The following is a 26,910-nucleotide window of genomic DNA, read 5'->3' as shown; positions in this document are numbered from 1 at the left end:
ATTTAAATATAAATATTATAATAAATATAATAATAACATATAAATATAATAATACAATAAATATAATAATAATATATAAATATTATAATATAATATATTTATATATATTTATATATATAATATAATATAATCTATATGCATATACACGTATGCATATGTCTATATGCATTACAAAAGCCATGAATTTAAGAACGATCGCCGAGCGAGTATATGTAATTCTCTTCGCAATCCAAGAAGACGCGACGCTATTTCATGTTCGCGAAAAATCTCGCGGAACAGAACGAAGAAGGCACGGCAAAAAAAGCGGCGGCGCAATAATAGAGCAAGAACGCGCGCGGTGAAAGTCTGGATGGTTTGGTAAAATCGTTCCCGGAGCAGAAACGATAACGAGTCCTGGAAGCAGACTCTTCCCGGAAGAGGCGAAAACAATGGCTCGTTATTAATAAAAAGTTCGATGAAACGGGAGACGATACACCTCCCACGAGTTGCGGGATATTACAACAGATATTCGCGCGGGAGAGCCCCTGAACCGGATAGGGATGACAAGGTGTATTACGCAACGCGGACTTTATCGGCGGGTCGCTATGCGCGTAATAATGTTACGACACCTTCCCCGATTTAACCTTCTCCCCGGGTTTGCCGTCGAAAAACGGGGTGAGCCGCCCCGCAACCCCCGCGCCCCACCCCGAACCCCCGAACCCCGGAACAACCCGACACCTCGTCAAGCCCGAACCGGCCGAACGAGCTGATTTTAACACGCTAGACTTTCCCGCTCGCACCTGTACTCTCTCTCGTCTCTTAAACCAGCGAGACTCTGGTGTACGCTTGGAATAATCCGCGGGAGACACTGACATCGCCGGCACACGGCTCTTCGAAAAGTACCGCAATCCTTTAACGCGCTCTTTCAACGCGACCCGGCGAACAACCGCAAAAATTTCATCAAATTCAAGCAGTATGTAGCGGTGTTTGAGGTTTTATTGTTTGAGGTTATGTCGAGGTTATTTATAAAGTACTTTATATTATATTTATTTATTTATTTATTTATATATTATATTATATTTATATATTATATTATTTTATATTATATTATATTTACTATTATATAAAGTATACTATTATACTAAACTATTACCACTATATTTTTTATTATTTATTTATATTATTATTACTATACTATTATATGAACGAGTATATAAAATACTATTTTTATTGTTTGAGGTTATGTCGAGGTTATTTATCTAGTACTTTATACTACATTTATTTATTTATATATTATATTATATTATATTATATTATATTATATTTACTATTATACTAAGCTATTACCACTATATATTTTATTATTTATTTATATTATTGTCTATATTATTATTACTATACTATTATACTACAATATTATATGAACGAATATATAAAATACTATTTTTATTGTTTGAGGTTATGTCAAGTATCATTATCGTTTTCGACTGATTTAAACCTTCGTTCCCTTTGATCGATGCAAAAGATTCTTTCGTTGCATAAAGATCAAAGAAGATCGAAATCTGTTCAAGAAGAATTTATTCAATAATTCAAACATTTTACATTCGATCGCACACATTGCACTTTCCGAGAAAATTTATTACTGTTATTATATCTAGGATTATTTAAGTATCGTCATGTAGACATCTAGACTATACTCCTCTTACTTCCCAATAACCAAAAGATTCCAATTCCGTAAAAAGATAATCCAATTAAAAAATCGCTAAAATTTCGAACGAATATATTAACGTTATTTCTACGAAGTAATATAAAACAGCTACATAAAACAGCTCCGTAAAACTTTCGTTAAGAATGTATCGTATTTACATACGAGAGAGAGAGAGAGGGAGAGAGAGAGAGAGAGAGAGAGAGAGAGAGAGAGAGAGAAAGAGAGAGAGAGAGAGTATCGAAGAGAGAACGATCAAGCAGAACCGGCTAAAAACGGCAAAAAGAAAAGGGCCGGAAGTCAGGCGGGCCGAAGAGAGGCGGTAGGCGGAGAGGGGGAGGGGGGGGGGGGGGTTAAAACGAATAATAAAATCGACGCCTCAAATGTCCGCGAAAAGCCGCCGGTCCAGCCGGAATTAATTGGACGTCAGGCGCACGGGTTCGTAATTATGTCGGCGGGTCGATCAACATCGTAAAACACCGAATTGCCATAGAGAGCCCGGCCTCTAAACCGAAGCGAGGCGAGCCGGTCGGTCCCTGTGTATGTAATATCGATCGCGACGTCGACGTCGACGTCGTCGTCGTCGTCGTCGTCGTACGCGATATATCCGTCGGAGGCGTGCGGACCGCAACTTTCATTCGATTTTATTACAGCTTGCGCGGATTCGGCGCGCGTAAACACCCTCTTATCGGCCGCGTTACACCCGACGCCGAGAGAAGAGAGCCAGACAGACAGGACAGACCGGCCTCTTTCTCTCGACTGTCGCGGAAATTCGTCTTCGATCAACCCTTCGATTTAACCCTTCTAAACTCGCCCGCGAAACCGCGAGGACTCGAATGATCGTTTCGCGGCGATTCCTCGATGCGAAGCGGACGAAATTGTAGGCGAACCTTTGTTCGCGGCCCTTTGTCCACAGGGCGCCGTTTTGATTTAACCCTTTGCCCTATAACCACGTCCGAGAGACGTGGTCGATCTCGTTGTCGTGGCTCGCGGCGCAACCTTCTCGAAACTTGAATCGCCGGGCAAAGGGTTAATGCGCGTACGCATCGCGAGAACGGGCGATTCGGTGCGCGCAACCCTTAACATTTTAGGGGCGTCGTAAATTCCTGGAGCAGCGTGGGACGACGCGCGGAATAGGACGCGAGAGTTGGCCGCGCGGGGGGTGGCATGAATCATTTAAATGTTGGAACGATCCCGTTACGGCATAAAGTGATTCCGTAGTTTAACGGGGTCCGATTGATTGGGAACCGCGCCGTCCTCCCCCGTCGGCACGCGCATGAACGGCCGGCCGACTATGAAAACGTAATTATGGATTCGCTTTGACGCCGCGAAAGGCTCGCTTTGCACCGGCGAACCATGTGTCTTATTAGCTGCTGCAGGAGTCGGTTCGCTCGTACGCGCGGCTCTCTCTCTCTCTCTCTCTCTCTCTCTCTCTCTCTCCGCTCGAAGGCGAGCGGACTATCGATCCTGCCGGGACACACCGGCCGAAGGATCCTCGCTTTCCTGTAATTCTTTTAGGGACGACCGCCGACCTCGGAGAATGATAATTAACGCCGTCCGCCGATTGGGAAAACATTGATCGTTGCGATTAATCTCAGCTTGCAAACGGAAATGCACAATTCGGGAAGAGGAGATACGACTATTCGAGTCTGCTCTTTCCAAATTCTCCGTTTTTGTTTATAAGTTGAACGAAAATTAGGCAGAATTAACTGTATATATACATATATACGTACATATACGAAAATGACTCGCAATCCGGAAACGGGAGGTTCCTGAGGTCATTCGAAGCAACTTTCTCCTTTGCGAAAATTTTCTCCGAGGCTTCGTTTACGAGTTATTAACCAAAAACACTGACCAATAAGAGGCGAGCTCGGCTGGCGCGCGGCGGCCCAGCCAACGAGCGCAAGCAGCCCAGTTCCGCTCATTGGCTCGGCCGTCTCGCGCCCAATGATCTCGCCTCCGATTGGTCACTGTTTTTCGTTAATAACTCGTAAACGAAGCCGCGGATCGCATTTTCGCCAAGGAAAAAGTTGCTTCAAATCACCTCAGGAATCCCCTACTTTCGGATCGCGAGACATTTTTAGGACATCCTGTATATAGACGGCGTTGTCGTCGCATTTCGACGAGAACGATAGATCTTCGCGGACCGCCGACCTCGGGGAATGATTATTAACGCGGCGATCCGTCCGCCGATTGGGAAAACATATTAAATGGTTTGCGATGCGATCGCGACTTTTGATCCGGGATTTTTCGAACGGAACGCCGCGGAACGATTCGTACAAATATTTTCGCGGATTCTCCGTTCGGCCGCGTTTTCGAAAAATTCCTGTCCGGTTTTTTCGGGACGCCGGCTTCTCGTCGGCGCGCGCGCGCGCGGCTTCTGTTTGTTCCTGCAAACAGATCGTTTTTGTCGCGATATCGCGATTTTTGTCGGCGGCGAATAACCGACGACGCGGCGATGTATCGCGCCAAAAATTGAGAAATAAAATGTCCGATTAACGGGAACGCGAAAAAATATGCGGAACGATTGCCGCCGCGGCACGCGACGCACGCGGCGCGAACCGGAACGAATTGCGGCGGCCGACAGAATCGTGCGAATTTCATTCGCGGCTCGGCCGCGCTCCGTTTAATTAGGCCGGCTCTCTTCGTTCCCGCGTTCCCGCCGCCGCCGTTTCTTTCCTTTTTTTTCTCTGTTTATCAGCGATTAATCGACGCGTTAAAACAAGAAGGAGCGGCCCCCATTGTGCGCGCGTGTCCGACGAATCCGAGGCAAGTCACGCGCCCTACGGTTACGCCATTGACCCAACTTCGGCACCCTCGTTTTCATTAATCCTTTCAACGTTGCCCACCCTACTCGTCCCCCCGACCTACCCCCCTCTCTCTCGCTCTCTTTCTCTCTCTCTTTTGCCAACGACTCTGCCCGTCCACCTTCGTCATGGACCTTCGCGGACAGCCGATTTATCCCGTCGATTCGACGCGGCCAGATATGAATAGTCCGACACCACGACCCTCTAGAATTCCGGCCTCGTCGAGATCCGTGCCCCGAAAATCTCGCGATCGTGGAGAACCTAATCGACGATCCAACACTTGACACCCCAAAAAGCTGTTTCCGTACGGTTCGAGTTCTACGGACTTTTATATTTCCGCGCGCGCGGGATCGATGTTTGCGAACCGACGTGGAACAGTCGCTCGCTTTTCGAATTTTATAGGGACAGTGTGATTCGCGATTAGGATAAAGTCGCGACAGGAAATAGATGTATCGTTCGTATTATTCTTTTTTCGGAATGTTTGACGAGACTAATGGCGCACGTTGCGATCGATGCAGCGACTGTATAAGCGCTGAAATCAGTGCTTAAAAAGTCCCATTCGACGACTGCGAGGTTTATTTGAAGTTCTACGCGTCATCTGGTATATTAACGGTATTATTAGTAATGTTTTATTAATTAATCATTATTTTATTTGCTTTATTTTATTTTATTTTATAATCAACTTAATTTATTCTTAATTTGTAATTATCCTAGAACAAGTAATATTTTATGTACTGTTATTAATAATTTTACATTCATATACGAGTGGACGAAGTTTTTAAACAAAGCATTTCACAATAAATCTTTGTAATCAAGAGTTACGTTGTATTTAAATGGGACTCTCGTTTAACCCGTTAGCTGTCGCAATCTCTTTGAAAAGCGTACGCGTGGCTGTTGTGATATAGAATTAAGTTGTTATGAAACGACCGTTTCGTTTTTTAAGTTTATTTGTTTCTTTTTCTTTCTTTTTTTTTTACTAACATTTAATCGTTTACTTAACCGAACCAACGTAAGTTAGATGTTCTCGACGGAGTTAATTCGTCGAGAACGGTTGTAACCGATCGAACATCATTTCTTGATACCGATTAGTTCTTTAAGTTCCTAAACAATTTCCAACTCGATCAATTTGAAAGTTTAACGGTGATATACATAGTTCGAACTGTATACAGAAGAGGTTTTTATAAAATCCAAGTTTTAATATCGGCTAGTCTGCGGGTCGTGTATTTTTAAAGCTTATCTAATCGTCGAGTCATGTCGGCCGACTCCGATTTGATTTCGTAATCGTTATTTCTATTTATACTATTTATAATTTTCTGTATATACGTATATGCATAAATAAACAACATGTTTACGTATTTATGTAGTTTATGTAGCTTATAACCTTTATACAGTCATATAGTTTATATAGTTTATATAATTTATATAATTTATATAGTTTATATAGTTATTAATTACTTTATATAGTTACACACTTTACATAGTTTATATGGTTTATATAGTTTATATAATTTATATAGTTTATATAGTTATTAATTACTTTATATAGTTACACACTTTACATAGTTTATATGGTTTATATAGTTTATATAATTTATATAGTTTATATAGTTATTAATTACTTTATATAGTTACATACATTACATAGTTTATATAGTTTATATAGTTATTAATTACTTTATATAGTTACACACTTTACATAGTTTATATGGTTTATATAGTTTATATAATTTATATAGTTTATATAGTTATTAATTACTTTATATAGTTACATACATTACATAGTTTATATAGTTTATATAGTTATTAATTACTTTATATAGTTTATATCATTTGTATAGTTTATATAGTTTATATAGTTATTAATTACTTTATATAGTTACATACTTTACATAGTTTATATAGTTTAAATAGATTATATAGTTTATTATAGTTTATATAATTTATATAGATTACATAGTTTATTATAGTTTATATAATTTATACAGATTATACAGATTATATAGTTTATTGTAGTTTATACAGTTTATAACATTCATATAGTTATACAGTTTACATACTTTACATAATTAATATACTCTGCATAATTTATATATGTACACCGATATTCGCACAATACACTTAAAGGACCCAATCTTCGCACGATCCACGTAACATCAAGATCCCGAATAAACAATTCGATGAATCGCGAACAGTCTAAAACGGCGCATGATTTACGTCCATCTAGAACGCTGATTCGTACCGTCGCGCCGCGTCGCGTCGCGATCGACGGTACATACATATTACGTAATCCGTCGGAATACTTTCGCTGTCCGGCGTGTAAAGACGCCGGGCGATTTCCATGCGGCCGGCCACTCCGGAGATTTCGAGGATCCATGTTAACAAACTACCTGGAGCACGATCGGCTCTTTTGTCGGCATAGCGATCGCGCGATCCCGCCGATCCTCGGTCCGAAGTCTTGTCACGGTTGCGTCGTCTTCGGACACCTCTATCGGCTGTCGGTGGTGCGGCTTGTGCCCCGCACACACAGTGTACACACACACACACACACACACCGTGCAGACCGGCGCTACACAATCGATATCTCGGCGTGGCCAAATGCCTTCTAACACCGGTTATTGATTTGCAACTCCACCTCTGGCCGACCGGCCCGTGTGTGTGCATGTGCACGTGTACGCGTATGCGTGTGTACGCGCATAACGCCGGTATAATAAACCCGCTCTAACGTCCGTGCCGGTGTTTAACGTCGATTCGAGAAAGATAACTCGTCCCGGTCGACCTTGGTAGCTCGCCGACACCACCATCCTGGTTAAATCGTAACCCGGTGCCCCGACGATGCTCCCCGCGTAATCCGTCCCGAACTTTCGCCGGTAACACCCCGCTGTTCGGATAGCGGAGGGCCGCCCATCTGTGCGCGCGAACGATTTCTCGCGATCGGGTCGCGTTCGTCCTTCGAACACGATACCTTGTATTTGCGGTTCGAACGATGAACTTGTCGTCGTTGGACAAGATGAACTGGGTGGACGAGCGCGTGAGAATTCGTTGCACGTTTTACTGTGGCGAGTGCGACAGTGATGGCGCAGCTTGCGAGTAATACGGTATTAGTATACTATAGTTGTGCTGTAGTACTATATTAATAATTATAGTAATAGTAACTAGACTGATATACTAATATGCTAATGTAGTAATATGGAAGTGTACTGATATACTAATACAGTAATTTCTCCGTGAAAATGCCAAATATCGGGGTGCCCTGAATTTCCCTGCGCCTAGTACTGTAGTACTACACTAATTATAGTAATAGTAATTCGACTAATATAATAATATAGTAGTATAGAAAGTGTACTGATATACTAATACAGTAATTTCTCCGTGAAAATGCCAAATATCGGGGTGCCCTGAATTTCCCCGTGCCTAGTACTGTAGTACTATACTAATTATAGTAATAATAACTAGACTGATATCCTAATATACTAATATAGTAATATAGAAAGTGTACTGATATACTAATACAGTAATTCCTCCGTGAAAATGCCAAATATCGGGGTGCCCTGAATTTCCCTGTGCCTAGTACTGTAGTACTACACTAATTATAGTAATAGTAACTCGACTAATATAATAATATAGTAGTATAGAAAGTGTACTGATATACTAATACAGTAATTTCTCCGTGAAAATGCCAAATATCGGGGTGCCCTGAATTTCCCTGTGCCTAGTACTGTAGTACTACACTGATTATAGTAATAGTACCTCGACTAATATAATAATATAGTAATATAGTAGTATAGAAAGTGTACTGATATACTAATACAGTAATTTCTCCGTGAAAATGCCAAATATCGGGATGCCCTGAATTTCCCTGTGCCTTGTACCGTAGTTCTACACTAATTATAGTAATAGTAACTAGACTGATATACTAATATAGTAATATAGAAAGTGTACTGATATACTAATACAGTAATTTCTCCATGAAAATGCCAAATATCGGGATGCCCTGAATTTCCCTGTGCCTAGTACTGTAGTATTACACTGATTATAGTAATAATAACTAGACTAATATACTAATATGCTAATATAGTAACCAGACTGATATACTAATATGCTTATATAGTAATATAGAAAGTGTACTGATATACTAATATAGTAATTTCTCCGTGAAAATGCCAAATGTCGGGATGCCGTACTCGCCTCTCATTGGTCACTGTTTTTCGTTAATAACTCGTCAACGGTGCCTCGGAGAAAATTTTTGTAAACGAAGAAGCTGCTTCAAATGATCCGAGGAACCCGCCACTTCCGGATTGCGAGACATTTTCGGGACACCCTGTATATATAGACGACGTTGTCGTCGCGTTTCAACGAGAACGATAGATCGTTGACGGCGTCGGAGAAGCGTCGAAACGACGACGATTCGACGAGGAACGCACGCCGCCGCGATAGAAAACGGAAAAGGATAAAAAGAGGGTGAGGGGAGGGGAGCGATACACGTGTAAAATGAAGCGACGATGCAAGGACGATGCGAATAATGATGGCGTGTAACGGGCGAGACTCGGCCCGTGTAAAACGACGTTGTTACATTATCCTGCACCGAGGCAAGCAACAGAGACTCTACGTAGCAAGTAAATAATTAACCGGGGTAAAATCGCGCGAACCGTTGATTAATTAACCCGCTCCGTCGCGCGTCCGCCAGGCCCTTAACGATTTCGAGCGTCGCGTTCCGCTCGCGATGCGGTTAAGAGACACACGATTTCCTCGGCGAGACGGTTCCCGTCGGTCGCGTCGGTAAATTCTCCGTAATTGACGCACGGATTGTGCACAGAAATGGACAATTCGGGGAGTGGAGACGCGATCGTTCGTACCTCGCGACTCGTTTTCATAGTTGTCGAGCCACGAGGCTAGTAATAATCGTATCTCCTCTATCCAAATTGTTCATTTTCGCGGTGCGTCAATTGGAGAGTCAATTCGAGCGTCAATCAGGGAATACAATCGACGCTCTTAAAATTTGGACAATTTCGGAAGAGCAGATACGATTGTTCGAGCCTTGCGGCCTCGTTTCGATAGTTACAGATTTGTTAACGACTATAAAAACGAGCTGCGAGCCTCGAATAAATCGTATCTCCACCTCCCAAATTGTCCATTTTCGTGTGATTACAATCCGAGCGTCGATTAGAAAGAATTTACCGCATCCCCAATCGCCGCAGTCCTCGCCGGCGAGTTTCAAGGCGTCTCGAATAATTTCCGCGGACAAGACGTTCGCTTTCGAATTACGTCACTACGAAAAAACGCGCCGCGGTGCCAACGGTTAATTAATTCTCCGCCGCGGCGATTATGTTTGTAATAACGCGACGCGTTTTCAACGTCGACGATTTGATTGTTCTGGGCTTCGAAAAAATGCGAAAAAATTCCGGAACACTCGTCGGAGCTTCCCGCTTTAACCCGCGTATCGATAATTAAGCTTTTTTTCGAGCGGGGCGCGACCGGGTAACCCTTCCGCTTCGAGGATATTCAACGGCGCCAATTTCGCCCGGGTGCTTAAGAGCGCGCCCGAGGTTGACGACGGAATAATTATTATGATTATTTATCATTAATCGAACGGGCTAATTGCGACCGTTCGATCGCGGCATAAAACAACGAAAAAATTAATATTGTTGCCGCGAATGTTTAAACATCTAATGGCTCGAATTAATCGCCGGGTAACGAACGTATTACGGGCTCGCTCGGCGATCCACATCCGGGCGCGTTGCGTGATCGTTCGACTCCACGTGCTGGGAATTCCTCGCGACGATAATCGCGCTTAATCTTATCTCGACGAGCGAAAGCGCGACGGACCGATGTCTACAACCGATGGACGAGCGACGCAAGGGACGACGTCTGCGTCGTCGTCGTCGCGGGGAACGCGTCACTTCTGCCAAGGATCCGTCCTTGGCTCTTTGAAAGTTGAAACCAGGAATTCTACGGATGCCCCGTTACGAAGTCGTCGAGGAATCGTCGTTGTCGTCGATCGTTGAAGACGATCCTCCTTCTTACCGATCGCAGCGTCCGCCTATACTCCCATACATGTGCACAGTAAATTCTCCCGGAAATGCCGAATTTCGGGCTACCGTGAATTTCCCTGTGCCGGTCCTACGCCCGTGTGCATTTATTATCGATTTATAGTTTGAGAGTGTTAACAGTGGTGTGCGATTTTTAGCGACGGGCGTGAATCGAATGCAACCGAATCGTGGCATGTGGTCTCTGAATTGTCCTGGAATCGTGTCACGTGGCCTTTGAATTTCCTTCGAATCGTGTCATCTGGAATCCGAATTGCCTTCGAATCGTGTCACGTGGCCTTTGAATTGTCTTCGAAACGCCTTATGGCCTTCGAATTGCCTTCGAATCGTGTCGTGTGGCCTCTGAATTGCCTTCGAATCGTGCCACGTGGCTTTCGAATTGCCTTCGAATCGTGTCACATGGCCTTTGAATTGTCTTCAAAACGCTTTATGGCCTTCGAATTGCCTTCGAATCGTGTCGTGTGGCCTCTGAATTGCCTTCGAATCGTGCCACGTGGCTTTCGAATTGCCTTCGAATCGTGTCACATGGCCTTTGAATTGTCTTCAAAACGCTTTATGGTCTTCGAATTGCCTTCGAATCGTGTCGTGTGGCCTCTGAATTGCCTTCGAATCGTGCCACGTGGATTCGAATTGCCTTCGAATCGTGCCACGTGGCTTTCGAATTGCCTTCGAATCGTGTCATGTCTCCGAATTGCCTTCGAATCGTGTCACATGGCCTTTGAATTGTCTTCGAAACGCTTTATGGCCTTCGAATTGCCTTCGAATCGTGTCGTGTGGCCTCTGAATTGCCTTCGAATCGTGCCACGTGGATTCGAATTGCCTTCGAATCGTGCCACGTGGCTTTCGAATTGCCTTCGAATCGTGTCATGTCTCCGAATTGCCTTCGAATCGTGTCACGTGGCCTTTGAATTGTCATCGAATCGCCTTATGGCCTTCGAATTGCCTTCGAATCGTGTCGTGTGGCCTCTGAATTGCCTTCGAATCGTGCCACGTGGCTTTCGAATTGCCTTCGAATCGCGTCATGTCTCCGAGTGTGCATTTATTGCTACGTCGAACGCTCGTTCGCGATACGCGTCCGTCGATGGACGCTGTTCTCGTAGAAATCTGCTGGCGATTGTATCCGGCCGGAGTAAGGCGACGCCAATGTTCGGACGATAACGGAGCAGTTGCTCGCAACGGAAATGCGGCGGCGACCCGAAAATTCGAATTTCGTTGAAACCGTGGTAGCAGGTTTTTCGGGGACCTTGAGGGAAGTCTCGAGCTATTTTTGTCATTCGAGTGCGTTTCTTCGGGGTGAAAACACCCCTTATATGTGTAAGAGAGATAGCTGTTTCCCTATTTATTTATATATATACATATATCCCTAAAATTGTAGAGGGTATAAAAAAATAGTCGCGATAAAAATTTAACAGCTTTCTTACGTCCTTTAAGGGGATATTATTAAAACCGTAAGAAATATTGTTTAAACAAAAGTATTCATCACTTTCGTCGCTTAAAGAACTTCAAATTTTTCTTCTCGTTGAAATATTATAAACAAAGGACAAAATGCGGATACGTACTTTTGCATAAACAAAATATTTTTATCGTTTTAACAACGTCTCTTTCAAAGGCATAAAGTAAGCGAGGCTGTCGAATTTCTAAAAATATAACCGTTCCTTCGTCTATATTTTGTTCTCGACTCAAATACATATACATACATAAAATGCATACTTTTAATACATCGATTCGTAGGATCGATTCTGTAGAACCGCAACCGAAATCGATACAGAGCCGGAACTGATACACTTCGCAAATAGACCGCGGAGTAAATAATTGATACAAAATAGATGTACAATAATTATTACAAAATTGAGCAGTCGCAATTTAAAATATATCAGACAGCCGACCGGTATTTATAATGTCAACGCATTATTTTCATTGTACTGTGATTATGCTAAATTGTATTAGATCGGATATTGCTCGATCGGATTCGATTTCTTGCCAGCGACGCGCAGATAATTGTTTGATATCCCATAAATCTCGGCGGTCCGTTCGCAACAGTTGCGAGATTTTTCGGTTGTTCGTAAAAAACAGTTCCCAGTTAGAGCCGACAGGACGACGCACGTGCAACAGTTCGAAACGGTTGTTATTGTCGGAACGTTTTCAATCCTCGGCTTCAACCGCGTCGGTCAGATAAACCTGGGAAAGAGCAAGGAGGAACAGTTACGTCCGACCGTATATACTGTTGAAGAGCGATCTTCTGCTTGTTCCGCAGTTGATGGCTGCAATTTCCGGACGCGTATATACGCGTCCGTGGCGCACGGGGAGCTAGCTCCGCTGTTCTCGTTAGACGAGTATATGCGTCCGTGGCAGTCAAAGGGTTAATTACCGAAGGATCGCGCGCGAGTAGGCGCGTCGCGTAGCTTCTAATCGCAGCGAGACGTTCGATCGGCCGACGGGGGCGAGGAGGGGCGAGAAGGAGGAGGAGGAACGAGCTGAAAAGCGAGTAGTACCGTTGCGCTCGCAGGGCAACGCCGGCTTTGCAGGGATAAGGAATTCCAGTTGGCGAATATTCAACGCGAATCACGCTCTCCGGGAGTATCGAGCTTGCACCTGGACCAGTTTTCTGCCGCAGTGCTGCCGCCGGAGCCCCTCCTGCCCTTTCCCTCCCTCTCGGGCTCTCCCTCTTCCCTCTTCGTCTCTCTGTCGCTCTCTTTCTCTCTTCGTTTCTCTATCACTCTCTTTCTCTCTTCGTCTCTCTATCACTCTCATTCTCTCTCTCTCTCTCTCTCTCTCTCTTTCTCCGTCTCTCCCTTCCTCTCTCCTTCTCCTTCCCCCCCTCGCTCCCCGCCGCCATATCCCCGTCTCTCTCCCCGCGTTTGCATTTTTTTCATCAAAACGTTTCGGTGAACGGACGAGGTATAGCCTCACCGCCGCCGCCGCCGCCGCGCCACTGGAACGGATGCATTTTAAATCTTGGCACGCGATGAAAATTCAACGGGTCGAATAGATATAAACTACATAAACAGCCGCACGGAAAGACGATCCTCCTCCTTGCCGATCGCAGCGTCCGCCTATGCTCCCATACGCGTGCACAGTAATTTCTCCCGGAAATGCCGAATTTCGGGCCGCCGTGAATTTCCCTGTGCCGGTCCTTTCGCCCGGGTACATTTATTATCGATTTATAGTTTTAGAGTGTTAACAGCGGTGCGCGATTTTTAGCGGCGGGCGTGAATCGAATGCAACCGAATCGCGGCATGTGGCCTCTGAATTGCCTTGGAATCGTGTCACGTGGCCTTCGAATTTCCTTCGAATCGTGTCATCTGGAATCCGAATTGCCTTCGAATCGTGCCATCGTGGTCTTTGAATTGTCTTCGAATCGCCTTATGGCTTTCGAATTGCCTTCGAATCGAATCGTGTGGCTTTTGAATTGCCTTCGAATTGTGCCACGTGGCCTTCGAATTGTCTTCGAATCGCGTCACGTGACCTCCTTTGAATTGCCTTCGAATCGTTTCAAAAAGTATAAAAACGAGCCGCCCAAAGGATCGCAACCTAGTATTCCCAGATTTTCTGGTTTTGATGCAATCGTAGCGTACGATTCGTCTTTACCAATTTAGCGACTACATATTCTCGCAGAGAAAAATCGTTTCGAGCACCGAACCAACGATAACAAAGAATCTCGAAGGAGCAGATTTATGGAAGTTCGCATTCACACACACACACACACACACACACACACACACACACACACACACACACACACACACACACACACACACACACACACAAGGACTCGCGGACGGCTCGACGATTTTTTGCAGAATAAAAAAGGAGCATCGATCCAAAAATAGAGGAAAAAAGAGAGAGAGAGAGAGAGAGACGATACGCAGAAGGTGTGAACGAACTGGTGGGTCCTTGATGTCGGACGGGTACAACGGTCGAGAAGCGAGCAGTATAGACCGAAATCTGGCCCCGTGTGTCCCTGACTCGGCAATTAGGCCAATGCCTCGGCGAACGACGAATCGACGACCCGTCGAAAAATCGTTCTTATTTATTCACCGACGCGCCGCGCGCCGCGTCGGTTGTTGACTAACTGCGCGTCCGGTGACCAACGCGACACGACAGGACAGCTCGAACACAGAGGGCCGTGCAATTCGATCGGCTAATTTCCTGCCGGACCCAGGGACCGTTGCAATAACGGCCGAACGAGAACACGGCGGCGCGATCCGCCGATCTAGCGCGACACCCGGCCTGTTTGTCTTCGACCCGATACTCTTTATCCGGATATTACGTTTATCTGGCTGCGATTCGGGAAACGAGTGCTAATGTTCTCGGCCCGCTGGAGCGTGCAGCCGAGCTCGACCAAATTCCCCGTGACCGGAATATTACGAGCGCGTCAACCTGCGAACGCTCTCTCGAACGTCCCGTCTCGAAACTAAAACGCGAGCGAATTTACCGCGGTGCACGGTTAAATTTACATTCTATAGTGGACAAGCATAGAGATCGACTGCTGCGAGCGCTAGAGAGAGCGTTCTGCCTCGAACCTAAAGACGCGAGCGAATCTACCGTGGTGCACGGTTAAATTTACATTCTGCAGTAGACAAGCATAGTGATCGACCGCAGCGAACGATCTCTCGAGCGTTCTACCTCGAACCTAAAACGCAAGCGAATTTACCGTGACGCACGGTTAAATTTACATTCTATAGTGGACAAGCATAGCGATCGATCGCAGAGAATGCTAGAGAGAGCGCTCTATTTCAAACTAAAGACGCGAGTGAATTTACCGCGGTGCACGGTTAAATTTACATTCTATAGTGGACAAGAATAGCGAGCGTTAGAGAGAGCGCTCTACCTTGAACCTAAGACGCGAGCGAATTTACCGTGGTGTACGGTTAAATTTACATTTTGCAGCGGACAAGCATAGAGATCGTCTGCTGCGAACGCTCTCTCGAACGTCCCATCTCGAACCTAATACGCGAGCGAATTTACCGCGGTGCACGGTTAAATTTACATTCTGCAGCGAACAAGCATAACGATCGACCGCGACGAACGGAAAGAAGAAGGACCAAGTAAACGCGCAAGGGAGCGAAGAAAAATTGTATTTCCTTGGTCCGATTCCGCGGCGTCTCTCGCAACAGTGTCTTGAGTTTTCCTGTTCCAAATGCTTCGAATCGCCCGTCGTCGGCGCGACGCGACGCGACCCGCGCGCTTACAACGGGCGCGTTCAACGAACGCGCGCCGCTTGATTTATGCCGTTTGCGCCATTCTTTGACCTTTACGAATTCTTCGGACGCGTGCAACAAGTTAGACCGCTGCACACCGTTTGGAAACGGCGCCGGTCGCGGTCGCCGATTCAAGAGGACGATAACCATGTGTATCCCATTGGCCTTAAATGCAAATACACACCGCCTCTTCCTCGTCGGCGACGGCGACGACGACTCGCGGATATCCCCGGTTCGCCGATGCGACACCGACAGAATTTTTCTCGGACCTTACGATTAATTCACCGCCGCTTCTTTTTTCCCCCTCGGAATCTCGTGTCTCGCTTCGATCCGATGGTTCGATCGTCTTGACGACGAATCGAAATTCTCGGGAGATCTCTCCGCGTAGATCGTTGCGAAACGGTCGGCGGTAATTAACTCTTTATTTGCCGGAAGCTCGTTAAACGCGCCGCACAAAATCGGAACAATTTGATCAAGGAAATAACGGTGGAATGGACAAGATTTGGTTACGCCACTTGATTTTGAAAAGTTCGATGATTTCGTTTTGAATGACAATTTCGAGAGAACTCGCTACGTTATATTATTACATATTATTATATATGTTATATTATATTATTTTATATTATATTATATTATATTATATTATATTATATTATATTATATTATATTATATCATATTATATCATATTATATCATATTATATCATATTATATCATATTATATCATATTATATCATATTATATCATATTATATCATATTATATCATATTATATCATATTATATCATATTATATTATATTATATTATATTATATTATATTATATTATATTATATTATTTTATATCATATTATATTATATTATATTATATTATGTTATATTATATTATATATATTATTACGTTATATTAATTGAAATAATTTGACGGATTACGGACGATACGGTCGCAGATCTTTGAACAATTTTTCGGGCGATTCTCAACGGTCGATCTACGATCGAAGAAGAAAGTGTTCGAAAACGGTAGATAAGACGTTAATCGCAAGATAAAGGGAGTTTACACGCAGATACGTTTCTTTCTTCGACTGATTTTAATCAGTTAACTTAACTCAACAGACTCGTCACGGTTAAATTTATTATACGTTTTTCCATTCCGACTTCCTCGAACGGGCCGCGTGCATTCGCGTTTCCGCTTGAATTTTTATCACGCCGCGTTAGTTTTTCATTTTTACGCGCGTCGGGTTTTCGACCATGTAAATAAATAACTTTGTGAAATTTTCTCTGAAACTGCGTTGATTCGATGAAACCGCGTCCATTTGGATTCTCTCGAAAAATGCCCGGGAACCAAGGAATACAGAGAAGAAACCAACCCGTCCTGTCGAGCGTTAAATCAACGCGGTTCTGAATCTTTTTTACGAACGATTTCACTCGATCAATTAATTTACCAATAAATTTAACCCCCAATAAATTTAAATTAATTCCCGCCTGAACGTCGAAAATCAGCGATCCGGCGACGAATGATAATAAACGATAATCCGCCGATTTCAGCCGGGAAAGTGAGCGGTAACGATCGACGGAGAAGACCAAGAAGATCGATAATTGAGCCGTTTATTTTGAAAGTGGCATAAGTCACGTTACCGTAATGAAAAGTGGTGATTTTTTAATGTTTATACGAAATTATTTATACCGAGAAAAATATCAGTATCCCGAGATAACAAATACAAGTAAATCTTCTCGAAAGTTAGCATCCATATTTTTAAACGCGTTAAAAAAAACGCAAACCCTTAAATATATCGACTTCAAAACAAAGTGACTTATGCCACTTTCAAAATAAACGGTTCAATTATCGATTATGAATTTCGGTTGGCCAAGAGAAGCATCGACCGGTCCTCGTTCGATCAAAAAAAAAAAAAGAAAACAAAAAAACGGCGATCGAATCCCAAGGCCGAAGTTCCAACAAGTGTCGCGGTCGGTTCCGAAAGAGGAAGCGCGGCTCTTTTTCGAAGGTCGTCCGAAGGTCGGGCCTGTTATAGGTCACCGACATCCGATCGAGGTCAACAATGGAGCAGAGGCCCCGGAGAAAGCAACCGCGTCCCGCCCTGCGTATCTATTACTATTGTACGGTGCACGACCCATATTCCCGCGGAAGCATCGCGTTCACTTGGCTCGTCCGCCATTTTCGATCCGCCATGTTTACCCAGATACGATTCACGGGAGCCTAACTCCGATGGCCGTAGTAGAATTTAACCGCATCGCCGCCGCCGGCTCGATCTACGCTCTCGAAAAGATACAACCCGACGTTCCCCGATCGTCGTCTGCATACCCGTTCACTTTCTCCGATCGGACAAATTCCACGACGATCCGAACCTCGATTAGAACATCCGACGAAAGCGTTGTTATTCGTACAATTCGCGCAGCCGCATGCTTGTGCAACGCGAATTAGGAATTGTTTGTTTTTTTGGAAACGACGAATGGTAATTATTGTGCAGTCAATTTTATCTAATCGATGCTCGGCTTGGAAACGAAAATGGATCATTTTGGAAGAGGAGGTTCGATTGTTCGAGCCTCGAGGCTCGTTTTTGTAATTGCCGATTGTTAATTGTTATAAAAACGAGGTGCAAGGAACAAATAATCGCGTCTCCTTGTTACGACCTAGTCCAGCACTTTAATTCTCACTAGATTTCTTCTTCTTCTTTTTCTTATACTTCTTATTCTTTTTCTTGTTATTTTTCTTCTTATTCTTATTCTTCTTATTCTTTTTCTTATTATTATTCTTCTTATTCTTTTTCTTATTCTTTTTCTTATTCTTTTTCTTATTATTATTATTCTTATTTTTTTTCTTATTCTTTTTCTTCTTTTTCTTTTTCTTCTTATTCTCCTTCTTATTCTTCTTCTTTCTCTTCTTCTTATTATTACTATTATTATTATTATTATTATCACTACCATTGTCGTTACGTTACTCATTATCATCAATGTTGCATCGTACACCAATTCTACACCATTGTTCATCATCACTTATCACCGTGTACCAACATCGTTTCATTATCTTCTTATCGAACATCCCGAAATCTTCTGTAAACCATGATTTCACCCTTGACTCATCCCCAAACTCTGCCTCATCCTCGAACTCTGTCCTCGCCGCGTCATCTTCAAAACCCTGACTTTACCATACCAACCTTTATTATCCGTGAATGTTAGCAACTGGACAAATTGAATGCAGCGGTCAAGGAAAAGCGAGCAGAATTGGTCGATCGTAAAGGTGTCATTTTCCAGCAGGACAATGCTAGGCCGCACACGTCTTTGTCCACTCGGCAAAAATTCATGGATATAGGTTGGGAATTAATGTTACACCCACCGTTTAGCCCTGATCTCGCGCCATCGGATTACCACTTATTTCGATCCCTGGACAACTCCCTTCGTGGTAAAACTTTTAACGATGATGACGCTGTAAAATCTCACTTAACTCAGTTTTTGGCCGAAAAGGATCGGACTTTCTACGAGCGTGGAATTTTCAAGTTGTCGGAGAGATGGCGAAAGGTCATCGAACAAAATGGAAAATACATTACAGATTAAACTTCGTTCCAAGTAAAAAGAAATTTTTATTTCATTGAACAAATCGGCAATTACTTAGTTGCCAACCCAATAGAAAGCCGGGAGCGGATGGAGGAGGGGAAGGATTCGATCGAATTCGGCTCGATCCAGGGTAGAACGTAGGATTATCGCTGCATCGCATGATCGTTATCTCGAAATCAACGGCGAACGAATGCAGGTGAGACGGTTTCGAGTCGCGCGGCGACCACCGCGCGACTGGCGGGAACGCGGTCGGGCCGGGCCGGGCCGGGTCCCGGTGTGCCGGGAGGGTTCAACGGGGGGAAAAAATGCGAGAAAAAGAAAGAACACGTTTCTGCGGCCAGGTGAGAGTCCAGGCATCGCCCAAACACGATATTGTACCCGCAAACGTTTACGCGCCGTGAAACAGGTGCGAGTCGTGCTTTCCGAGCGACGCAATATGCGAGCACCGCCGCCGCTCGCATAACGTGGATAACGGACGAGAGTGTGCTCCGGAAATCGGGATTGCAAACGACTCTCAACCGAGGCGTTACCCGGAGGCCACCGAAACCCTCTTCCGATTGCAACGATTGTTACGCGGCACCGACACTTTCTAATCGGCCACCGATTTTCAATCTTCGAAAATTCAATTAGGAAGATAAGATCGCAGCCGCTTCAACTGCCACGACGTTTCCACGAGGAGTTTTACCGACTGCTCCAATCGAGCGCTGATTTTTTTGTATTCTATTCTCTATTCTATTGTCTCCTATTTCATATTTTATTGTTCTTCGTATTATATTTCTTGTATTCTATTCACATCTTCTCGTCGACAACGAGTAAAATACAGAATGTCCCAAAAATGTCTCGAAATGCAGACAATCGTTCCTGAGGTAATTTGAAATAACTTTTTCCTCAGCGAAAATGCAATCCGCGGCTTCGTTTACGAGTTATTAACGAAAAACAGCGACCAATGAAAGGCGAGCGCGACTGGCGCGGGAGGCGGAGCAGCCAACGAGCGCGCGAAGCCCACTTGCGCCGATTGGATGGGTCGCCCTGCGCGCCAGCCGCGTTCGCCTCTCATTGGTCACCGTTTTTCATCGATAACTCGCAAACGAAGCCTCGGATTGCATTTTCGCTAAGGAAAAAGTTACTTCAAATGATCCGAGGAACCCACTACACACAGTTTGCGAGACATTTCTAAGACAACCCGTGCACCGAGTAATCGAGTCATTTTGTCCACCCTATATGCATACTCAGACCACAGCCTGTACACGTTACACGTCGAATGCGAGCCGTACGTGCATATTTTGTAAATTCAGCAATTCGAAATCTTCGCGACGAGATATTACAGCGCGATAGGGGATTGAAAGTGGTTCGAGAAGCCGGGAGAAATTCGATCGGCGGAGGCAGATGGGGACTGTTGACGATTCAAATATTGTTTCGGAATCACCGTCAGTCATTCCGACGACGAGAAATTTGGAAGGGCGCGCGCGGTGCACGCCGGGTCGGGAGATAAAGGTTTCGACCGAGGGCGAACTGGGCTGTCGCGCAGCGATTGATGCATCGATGCGCCGCATTAAATAAACTTCCCGACGCGCTCGCGCCTCCCTCCCCCTCCCCGCGCCGGGCTCGGTGGCTGGCCGGAGCGCGGCGACGAGTCTCAATTTTCCGGAAGCTATGACCGAATTTAAAAGTCAATTAACCGGCCGCCCACTGTTACGCGATCGAAACCGCGCCGCGCCCAAATATTTGCAGCTAATTCCTCCCGCGCGTTTACCACCCTAATACTCGTCGACGAATGTAACCGCTCGTTCGTTAATGCCGCTCGATAGAAAACGATTTGTAGACTATTAACGTTTCCGGCGGCGCGGAGAGCAACGCAGCGGCTCAGCCGCGGAATTATGCGTTCCCCGCTCTCGAAACTCTCGCCGCGAAATATGTATTTCTAGGATCTTTTTTTTTTCTCCCTTCTAGCACCGACGGTGTTTTACACGTCGCTCGCCCCTTTCACTTTTCTTTCCGTCGAACTTTCGGACTTTCTTCTTCCCGACGCCTTCGTTTGCATATCGAACGCGCATCCGACGGGATCGATGCTGGATCAACGCTTTGTCGGAACGACGATTATAAGACGGTGGTGATTTTATTTGGTCCTATTGATCGTGATGTATGCTTGCTCTATGAAATTTATTCGATCACTTTTCTGTGGAACAGTCTTTGTAGTTTCAGTAGTTTTAACGATGCGACTGTTATGCCGTATATGGCATTATTTGCTCGGATTGGAAAATTAACCTTTGACCATGGACATCCGAATTTGTGACAGCAATATATATAATAATATAATATAATATAATATATATATATATAAATATATATAATAATATAATATAATATAATATATATAATATATAGCAGGTATTGCACATTTTTATGGCAAAATATTTCATAGTCGCGTAGAGAATTCTTCTTCTCTTCAAAGAAGACTCCGCGACCGTGGTCAAGGGTTAAATAGCACGCTAATCTGGCACATCCTCCAAATTCTATTAGAATCCGTAAAACGTGAAAATCTTAAAAATGTAATTAACACTATGCAATTTAACTTTCAATCTTCATTTAATTTTAATTTAATTTTATCAAATGTTTGAGACGGTTTGCGCGGCAGTTAAAACAAAAAACTTAAAACCGGTCTTGTTCGCTCGGACGGTTAATTGTTAATTGTTGCGTAGAAAAATATTATGCATATTATGCAAATACTTTGCATAGAAAATTTTCCGTATCCGAGAAAGTAGCAGGCGCCATCATTCGAAAACTAATATTTGAAGAGAGCAAGAGTCGGGAGGTTGTCGCGTACAAATCGAGGGCAGTCGGCGAGAGACGCGCGTGCCGGCTTTCGGCGGCAAAACGGCGCGAAATTCGAAATCATGGTGCGAAGACCGTGGGGACGCCCGTCTCCGGGGGTTCGTGCGGTCAGGTAGAAGGACAGCCGGAGCCGAAAGGCTGGTCCGGAAGGCAGCTGTTCGATAAAAAGTACGTTCGGACGCGCCACCCAGCCAAGTGTCGCTTGTCACGGGTTGCGTTTCGTAACAACCTGTGTGCTCGATTATAATTTTCAGGAGCCTCGATCGGCCGGCACAAAGAGAGATCTCCCTGGGCCTTTTGTCGCCCGATTCTGGGACGCGTGTGCGATCACGCGACCGAGAAACGCTGCGAAAAACCTACCGAGTGTCGATGTTTCTGTGCGCACCCATTCAACGAATTGTTCCGGGGGAAAAACACGAAATAAAACGGTGATAAATTCGATCCAGATATACTCGCCGGGAAACGTCGACGCGGTCGCGTCAACCCTTCGCGCTATGATTTTGTTTTTTCACAGTCACGTCGATCGGCGCTTCTTCGTTCTTGATCGTTTTCCAGATGGAACGGCACAATTTTTGTTTTTCTTTTTCTTTCGTACATCTCGATTCACTCTCTTTCTCCCTCTCTCTCTCTTTCTCTACTTTTGTTATGAAGAGAGTTTATGAAGAGAGAGAATGTGTGTGTGTGTGTGTGTGTGTGAGAGAGAGAGAGAGATCAAATTTAGATAATAGAACATAATAGATAATAGATATAAATAGATCAAATTTTGGTGTCCCAAAAATGTCTCGTAATCCGAAAGCAGGGGATTCCTGAGGCCATTTGAAGCAACTTTTTCCTTAGCGAAAATGCGATCCGCGGCTTCGTTTACGAGTTATTAACGAAAAACAGTGACCAATCGGAAGCTAGATCATTTGGCGCGAGACGGTCGAGCCAATGAGCGGAACTGGGCTGCGTGCGCTCGTTGGCTGGGCCGCCGCGCGCCAGCCGAGCTCGCCTCTTATTGGTCAGCGTTTTTCGTTAATAACTCGTAAACGAAGCCTCGGAGAAAATTTTCGCAAAGGAAAAAGTTGCTTCGAATCACCTCGGGAACCTCCCGTTCCCGGGTTGCGAGACATTTTCGGGACACCCTGTATATAGACATACATGCCTTTAACAGACTCGGTCGGCAACAGCCTCGCATTTCGAACGATCGTAAAAACCGGGTTTATTTTGTTCGGTACGTTTGTATCAATTCGCGACGGGTTCGCGTCGGATTAAATTTGCATCTTCCGTGACATCGTCGCTTCTGATGCGCAGGAAGACAAAAATAGCGACAGCGTGCTACAGAGCCGGCGTGCCTGCCGTACACGTTTCTCTCGCGTTTGTTCGATTCGATACAAAAAGCACGAAGCCGTACCAGAGACGACCGGTTCCCCGTTCTCCTTTCTCGCGAAGATTATTCAATAATTTCGATATCTTCGTTCCCCCCGCGGCTTAATTACTTCCATTGCGAACGATGCGATATCGCCCTTTGAGCATCTCCGCACATTATTCCACAAGTGCAATAATAACGCTGGGCTCGACGGAGCGCTAAAGAATGAAAATGTACGCGGCACGCCGTTGCGAACTTTTGTTTCGAACGAACCGATGAACGCGAAAGTAAATCCGAACGATGATTTTCATCTGCTTGTAATTTCGCTCGGCCGAGTCACAGAGATGCACGTGAATACTTCTTTTTTCCCCCTGGGTGCACGTTCCGCGATAGAGCGTCTTAGAATACCTAACCTGACCTAGAAACAACGGCCCGCGAGAAAGCGAATTCGAAGAGAGGGGAGAAAGAGAGCGAGAAAAAGAGAGAGAGCGCGCGAAAGAGAGAAAGAGAGCGAGAAGGAGAGAAAGAGAGCGAGAGAGAGAGAGAAAGAGAGCGAGAGAGAGAGAAAGAGAGCGAGAGAGAGAGAAAGAGAGCGAGAGAGAGAGAAAGAGAGCGAGAGAGAGAGAAAGAGAGCGAGAGAGAGAGAAAGAGAGCGAGAGAGAGAGAAAGAGAGCGAGAGAGAGAGAAAGAGAGAGCGAGGAAGAGAGAGAAAAGAAATCAAGTAACGTTTGACAATCGAGCGCCGATCAAGGCGCAAGGTGCACGCGTCTAATTTATTAACACCCCGTATAGCCGAGCACCGGAGCAGGAAAGCAATATGCCTGAAAGGGTCATCGTGTGTATCCGCTTCGACACAGGTTTCACCAGGTGTGCACCGATACAGTGCAATGTCGACGCCGCTGCGCGTTGTCCAGCGCCGGGTAAAAATATTATTTCAAATAACGGATAATAACCCACTTCCGACGATAAAACGATCTAAATCACCGCGATACATTTTATTTCTTCGATACGTTATCCAACGTTTAGAATCGACGATTGGGTCCATCCTGTGTGAACGCGCGAACGACAACTTTTGGCGGCAAATCGCGATCGTGTCGCGAAGAAGGTGTCAACGAACGCGAGTCCAGATAGACTCTCTGGCACAGTCGAACACGCGTCTTTGTCCGAAATTCTAGCCGTTCCCGAACGGTGATAAATTGATCGCGGATTTCGCGGGGCATGCAAGCTATCCGAAGAAGTATAGTTGCGAAGGTCGTGCACTCACCCTCTAGCAGGTGCCAGTCTTCGTCGAGCGACGCCAATGCCTGTGCCTGATTAGCCTGTTGTTCGAAGTCGAGCATCTTGGTCCACAGTTTCTCTCTTTTTCCGCCTCTCTCTCTCTTTCTCGCTCTCTCTCTCTCTCTCTCTTTTTGTCTTCTTCTCGCTCCTCCGGCTCTCTGCGCACAGTGTATCTTCTCGGACACAGCAAATATATCTAGTCACTACACCTCGCACGACAAGAACAATCGTCGCAGTTCTGCTGCTGTCTGCTGTCTCCTTGGACGTTGTTGTTGTTCCCGGCACACCGTTCGCGGCGACCGAAAGAAAACACAACGGGGTCTCTGGATAGACTTATGCGAAACTGCGGCGGGTTACTTGGGGAGACCGGCGGGGGGCGGCTTTAGGCGACTCTTGGTACTCGCGCGGAATCTTCTCGAGCGACAATTGAAAACTGGTGTGTATCAAAGACACGACTTTCCCCTCGTAGAAACGCTCGCTCGGATAATCTCGAACGTCCTTTCGTCACGAGAGAAAGAAAGAGTGGGTGGTGGGGATAGGAGCGAGCGAATCGGACCGAGCTAGAGGGAGCGAGGCCGGGCCTCGTTCTCTCTCTCCCTCTCTCTCTCTCTTTTTCTCTGTTCCCCTCTCTTTCTCGTCCGCGAGCGTCTCGCCGCTCGAACTCTTTTTTTCGCCGTTTAAAAACTCCGCTCTCTGTTTACATCGGAGTGTTTTCTGGTTGGTCACCGGGTCCGGCCGGTAAACGGCGCAAGCGTCGCGGTGTCCTCGCTGTTCTCCACGAAAGGGGTAATAAATGCTGGGAGAGAAGATCAGGAATTTCACGGTGTGCCTGAACGCCCCGGGTAACCCGCGTGTGCTCTATTTATTTCAATGGGGGGATCCCTTCGCGCCGGCCACGGAAGGAACCGTGTCTCTGGCGCAGAATTACGAGACGAGCAGGCTCGCCCGCGTGCATACGTGGCGGTACTCGAACCGCGACTGATTTCCCCTATCACTACGTGCTCAGCTGCCACCCACTACCCTCCCCCCACCAGCCATCGGCTTGCCCCCACCTCCGCGCCGTCCCCCGCGCGGCCCACCTCCACGCAAGCTTGCTGGTTGCAAGCAACGGTAGAACGTCTGACCCTCCCCTCGGCGCCTATCCGCACCCCTTTCTCCCTATCCACGCTTCCCGCGTCCCTGTCTTTCCTTCTGCCGCTTCTCCCTCTCTCTCTCTCTCTCTCTCTCTCTCTCTCTCTCTCTCTTGCTCGCCGTCTCGCTGTCGCACACACTCTCTTTCACGCCGCAAGTGTACAGGGTGCGGCGAAAGTTGTGGCGCAATCGAGAACAGGGTGATCCTACTCTGCAATAACAAGTGGAAAGTGTAAAATTAACTTCCTATTATACTTGGATGGAAACGGGGTCGGGCGCGCGGAGCCGGTTTCGAAGAAGAAAAAAATGCTCGAAACTAATGCTGTTGTTTAAGCTAATTGGACGACGCCGCGCGCGAACCGTTCGATCACGTCCAGCTGATTTTTCCGCGATAAAGCGATAAAAGCGCAAGCCTGGAACGATTATGCGCGCACCGTTCTTAAGTCACACGTTAATCCGCGTCGGGAGAAGGTCGGGGTCATTCTGCAACGATCGTAATTGTTTTCTGCGCGATCCGCTGCTCTCGGTACGAGATCGACGCCAACTCCGGGACGCTCATTGTTAACGGATTTCTGCGCGGCGGCGTCGACGACCTACTGAACACGCAGCTCGAACGTGCATCGGTGTCCGTGACGCTCGATATGAATCTATATTTACTGATATTTATACGATGTGGCCGTCCAGCGACGAACGGCTGTCGTGCACGGAAAACACACGACTTCCCTGATTTTTTCTTATAATTTTCTGCGAAACCTCGCGATCGTTTATATCAGGTCTACCGGAAAGTTCTGTCCGATAGTGTCACTTCAAGTTTCAATCCATACGCACATGTTGTGATTTGAGACATACGAGGCGTTTATTTTGAAAGTGGCATAAGTCACTTTTGTTTTTAAGTCGATATATTTAACCTTTTAGGCACGACGCGCCACTATAGTGGCTCATCGTTTGAACCAAATAATCGTCTTCATATGCATTTTTTCACACTACTTTTGTCCTCACATCGATTTACAACAGTCTA

At 45.5% G+C, this 26,910-nt stretch overlaps 1 protein-coding gene across 1 annotated transcript in view; it reads right to left on the bottom strand.

The window, feature by feature from the left end:
- The window catches only part of LOC117229797 (uncharacterized), a 128,067-nt gene extending 102,357 nt beyond the window's left edge, over positions 1 to 25,710 (bottom strand). Inside the window, exon 1 of the mRNA XM_033486599.2 lies at positions 24,748 to 25,710. Within this exon, the coding sequence (XP_033342490.1) occupies positions 24,748 to 24,823 (76 nt within the window). The 5' untranslated portion in view covers positions 24,824 to 25,710. The remainder of the gene's footprint in view (positions 1 to 24,747) is intronic.
- Positions 25,711 to 26,910: the final 1,200 nt, after the last annotated feature.

Source organism: Megalopta genalis, chromosome 2 (genome assembly GCF_051020955.1).
Source record: "Megalopta genalis isolate 19385.01 chromosome 2, iyMegGena1_principal, whole genome shotgun sequence".
NCBI lineage: Eukaryota > Metazoa > Arthropoda > Insecta > Hymenoptera > Halictidae > Megalopta > Megalopta genalis.
This window is presented reverse-complemented; position numbering and strand designations above follow the sequence as displayed.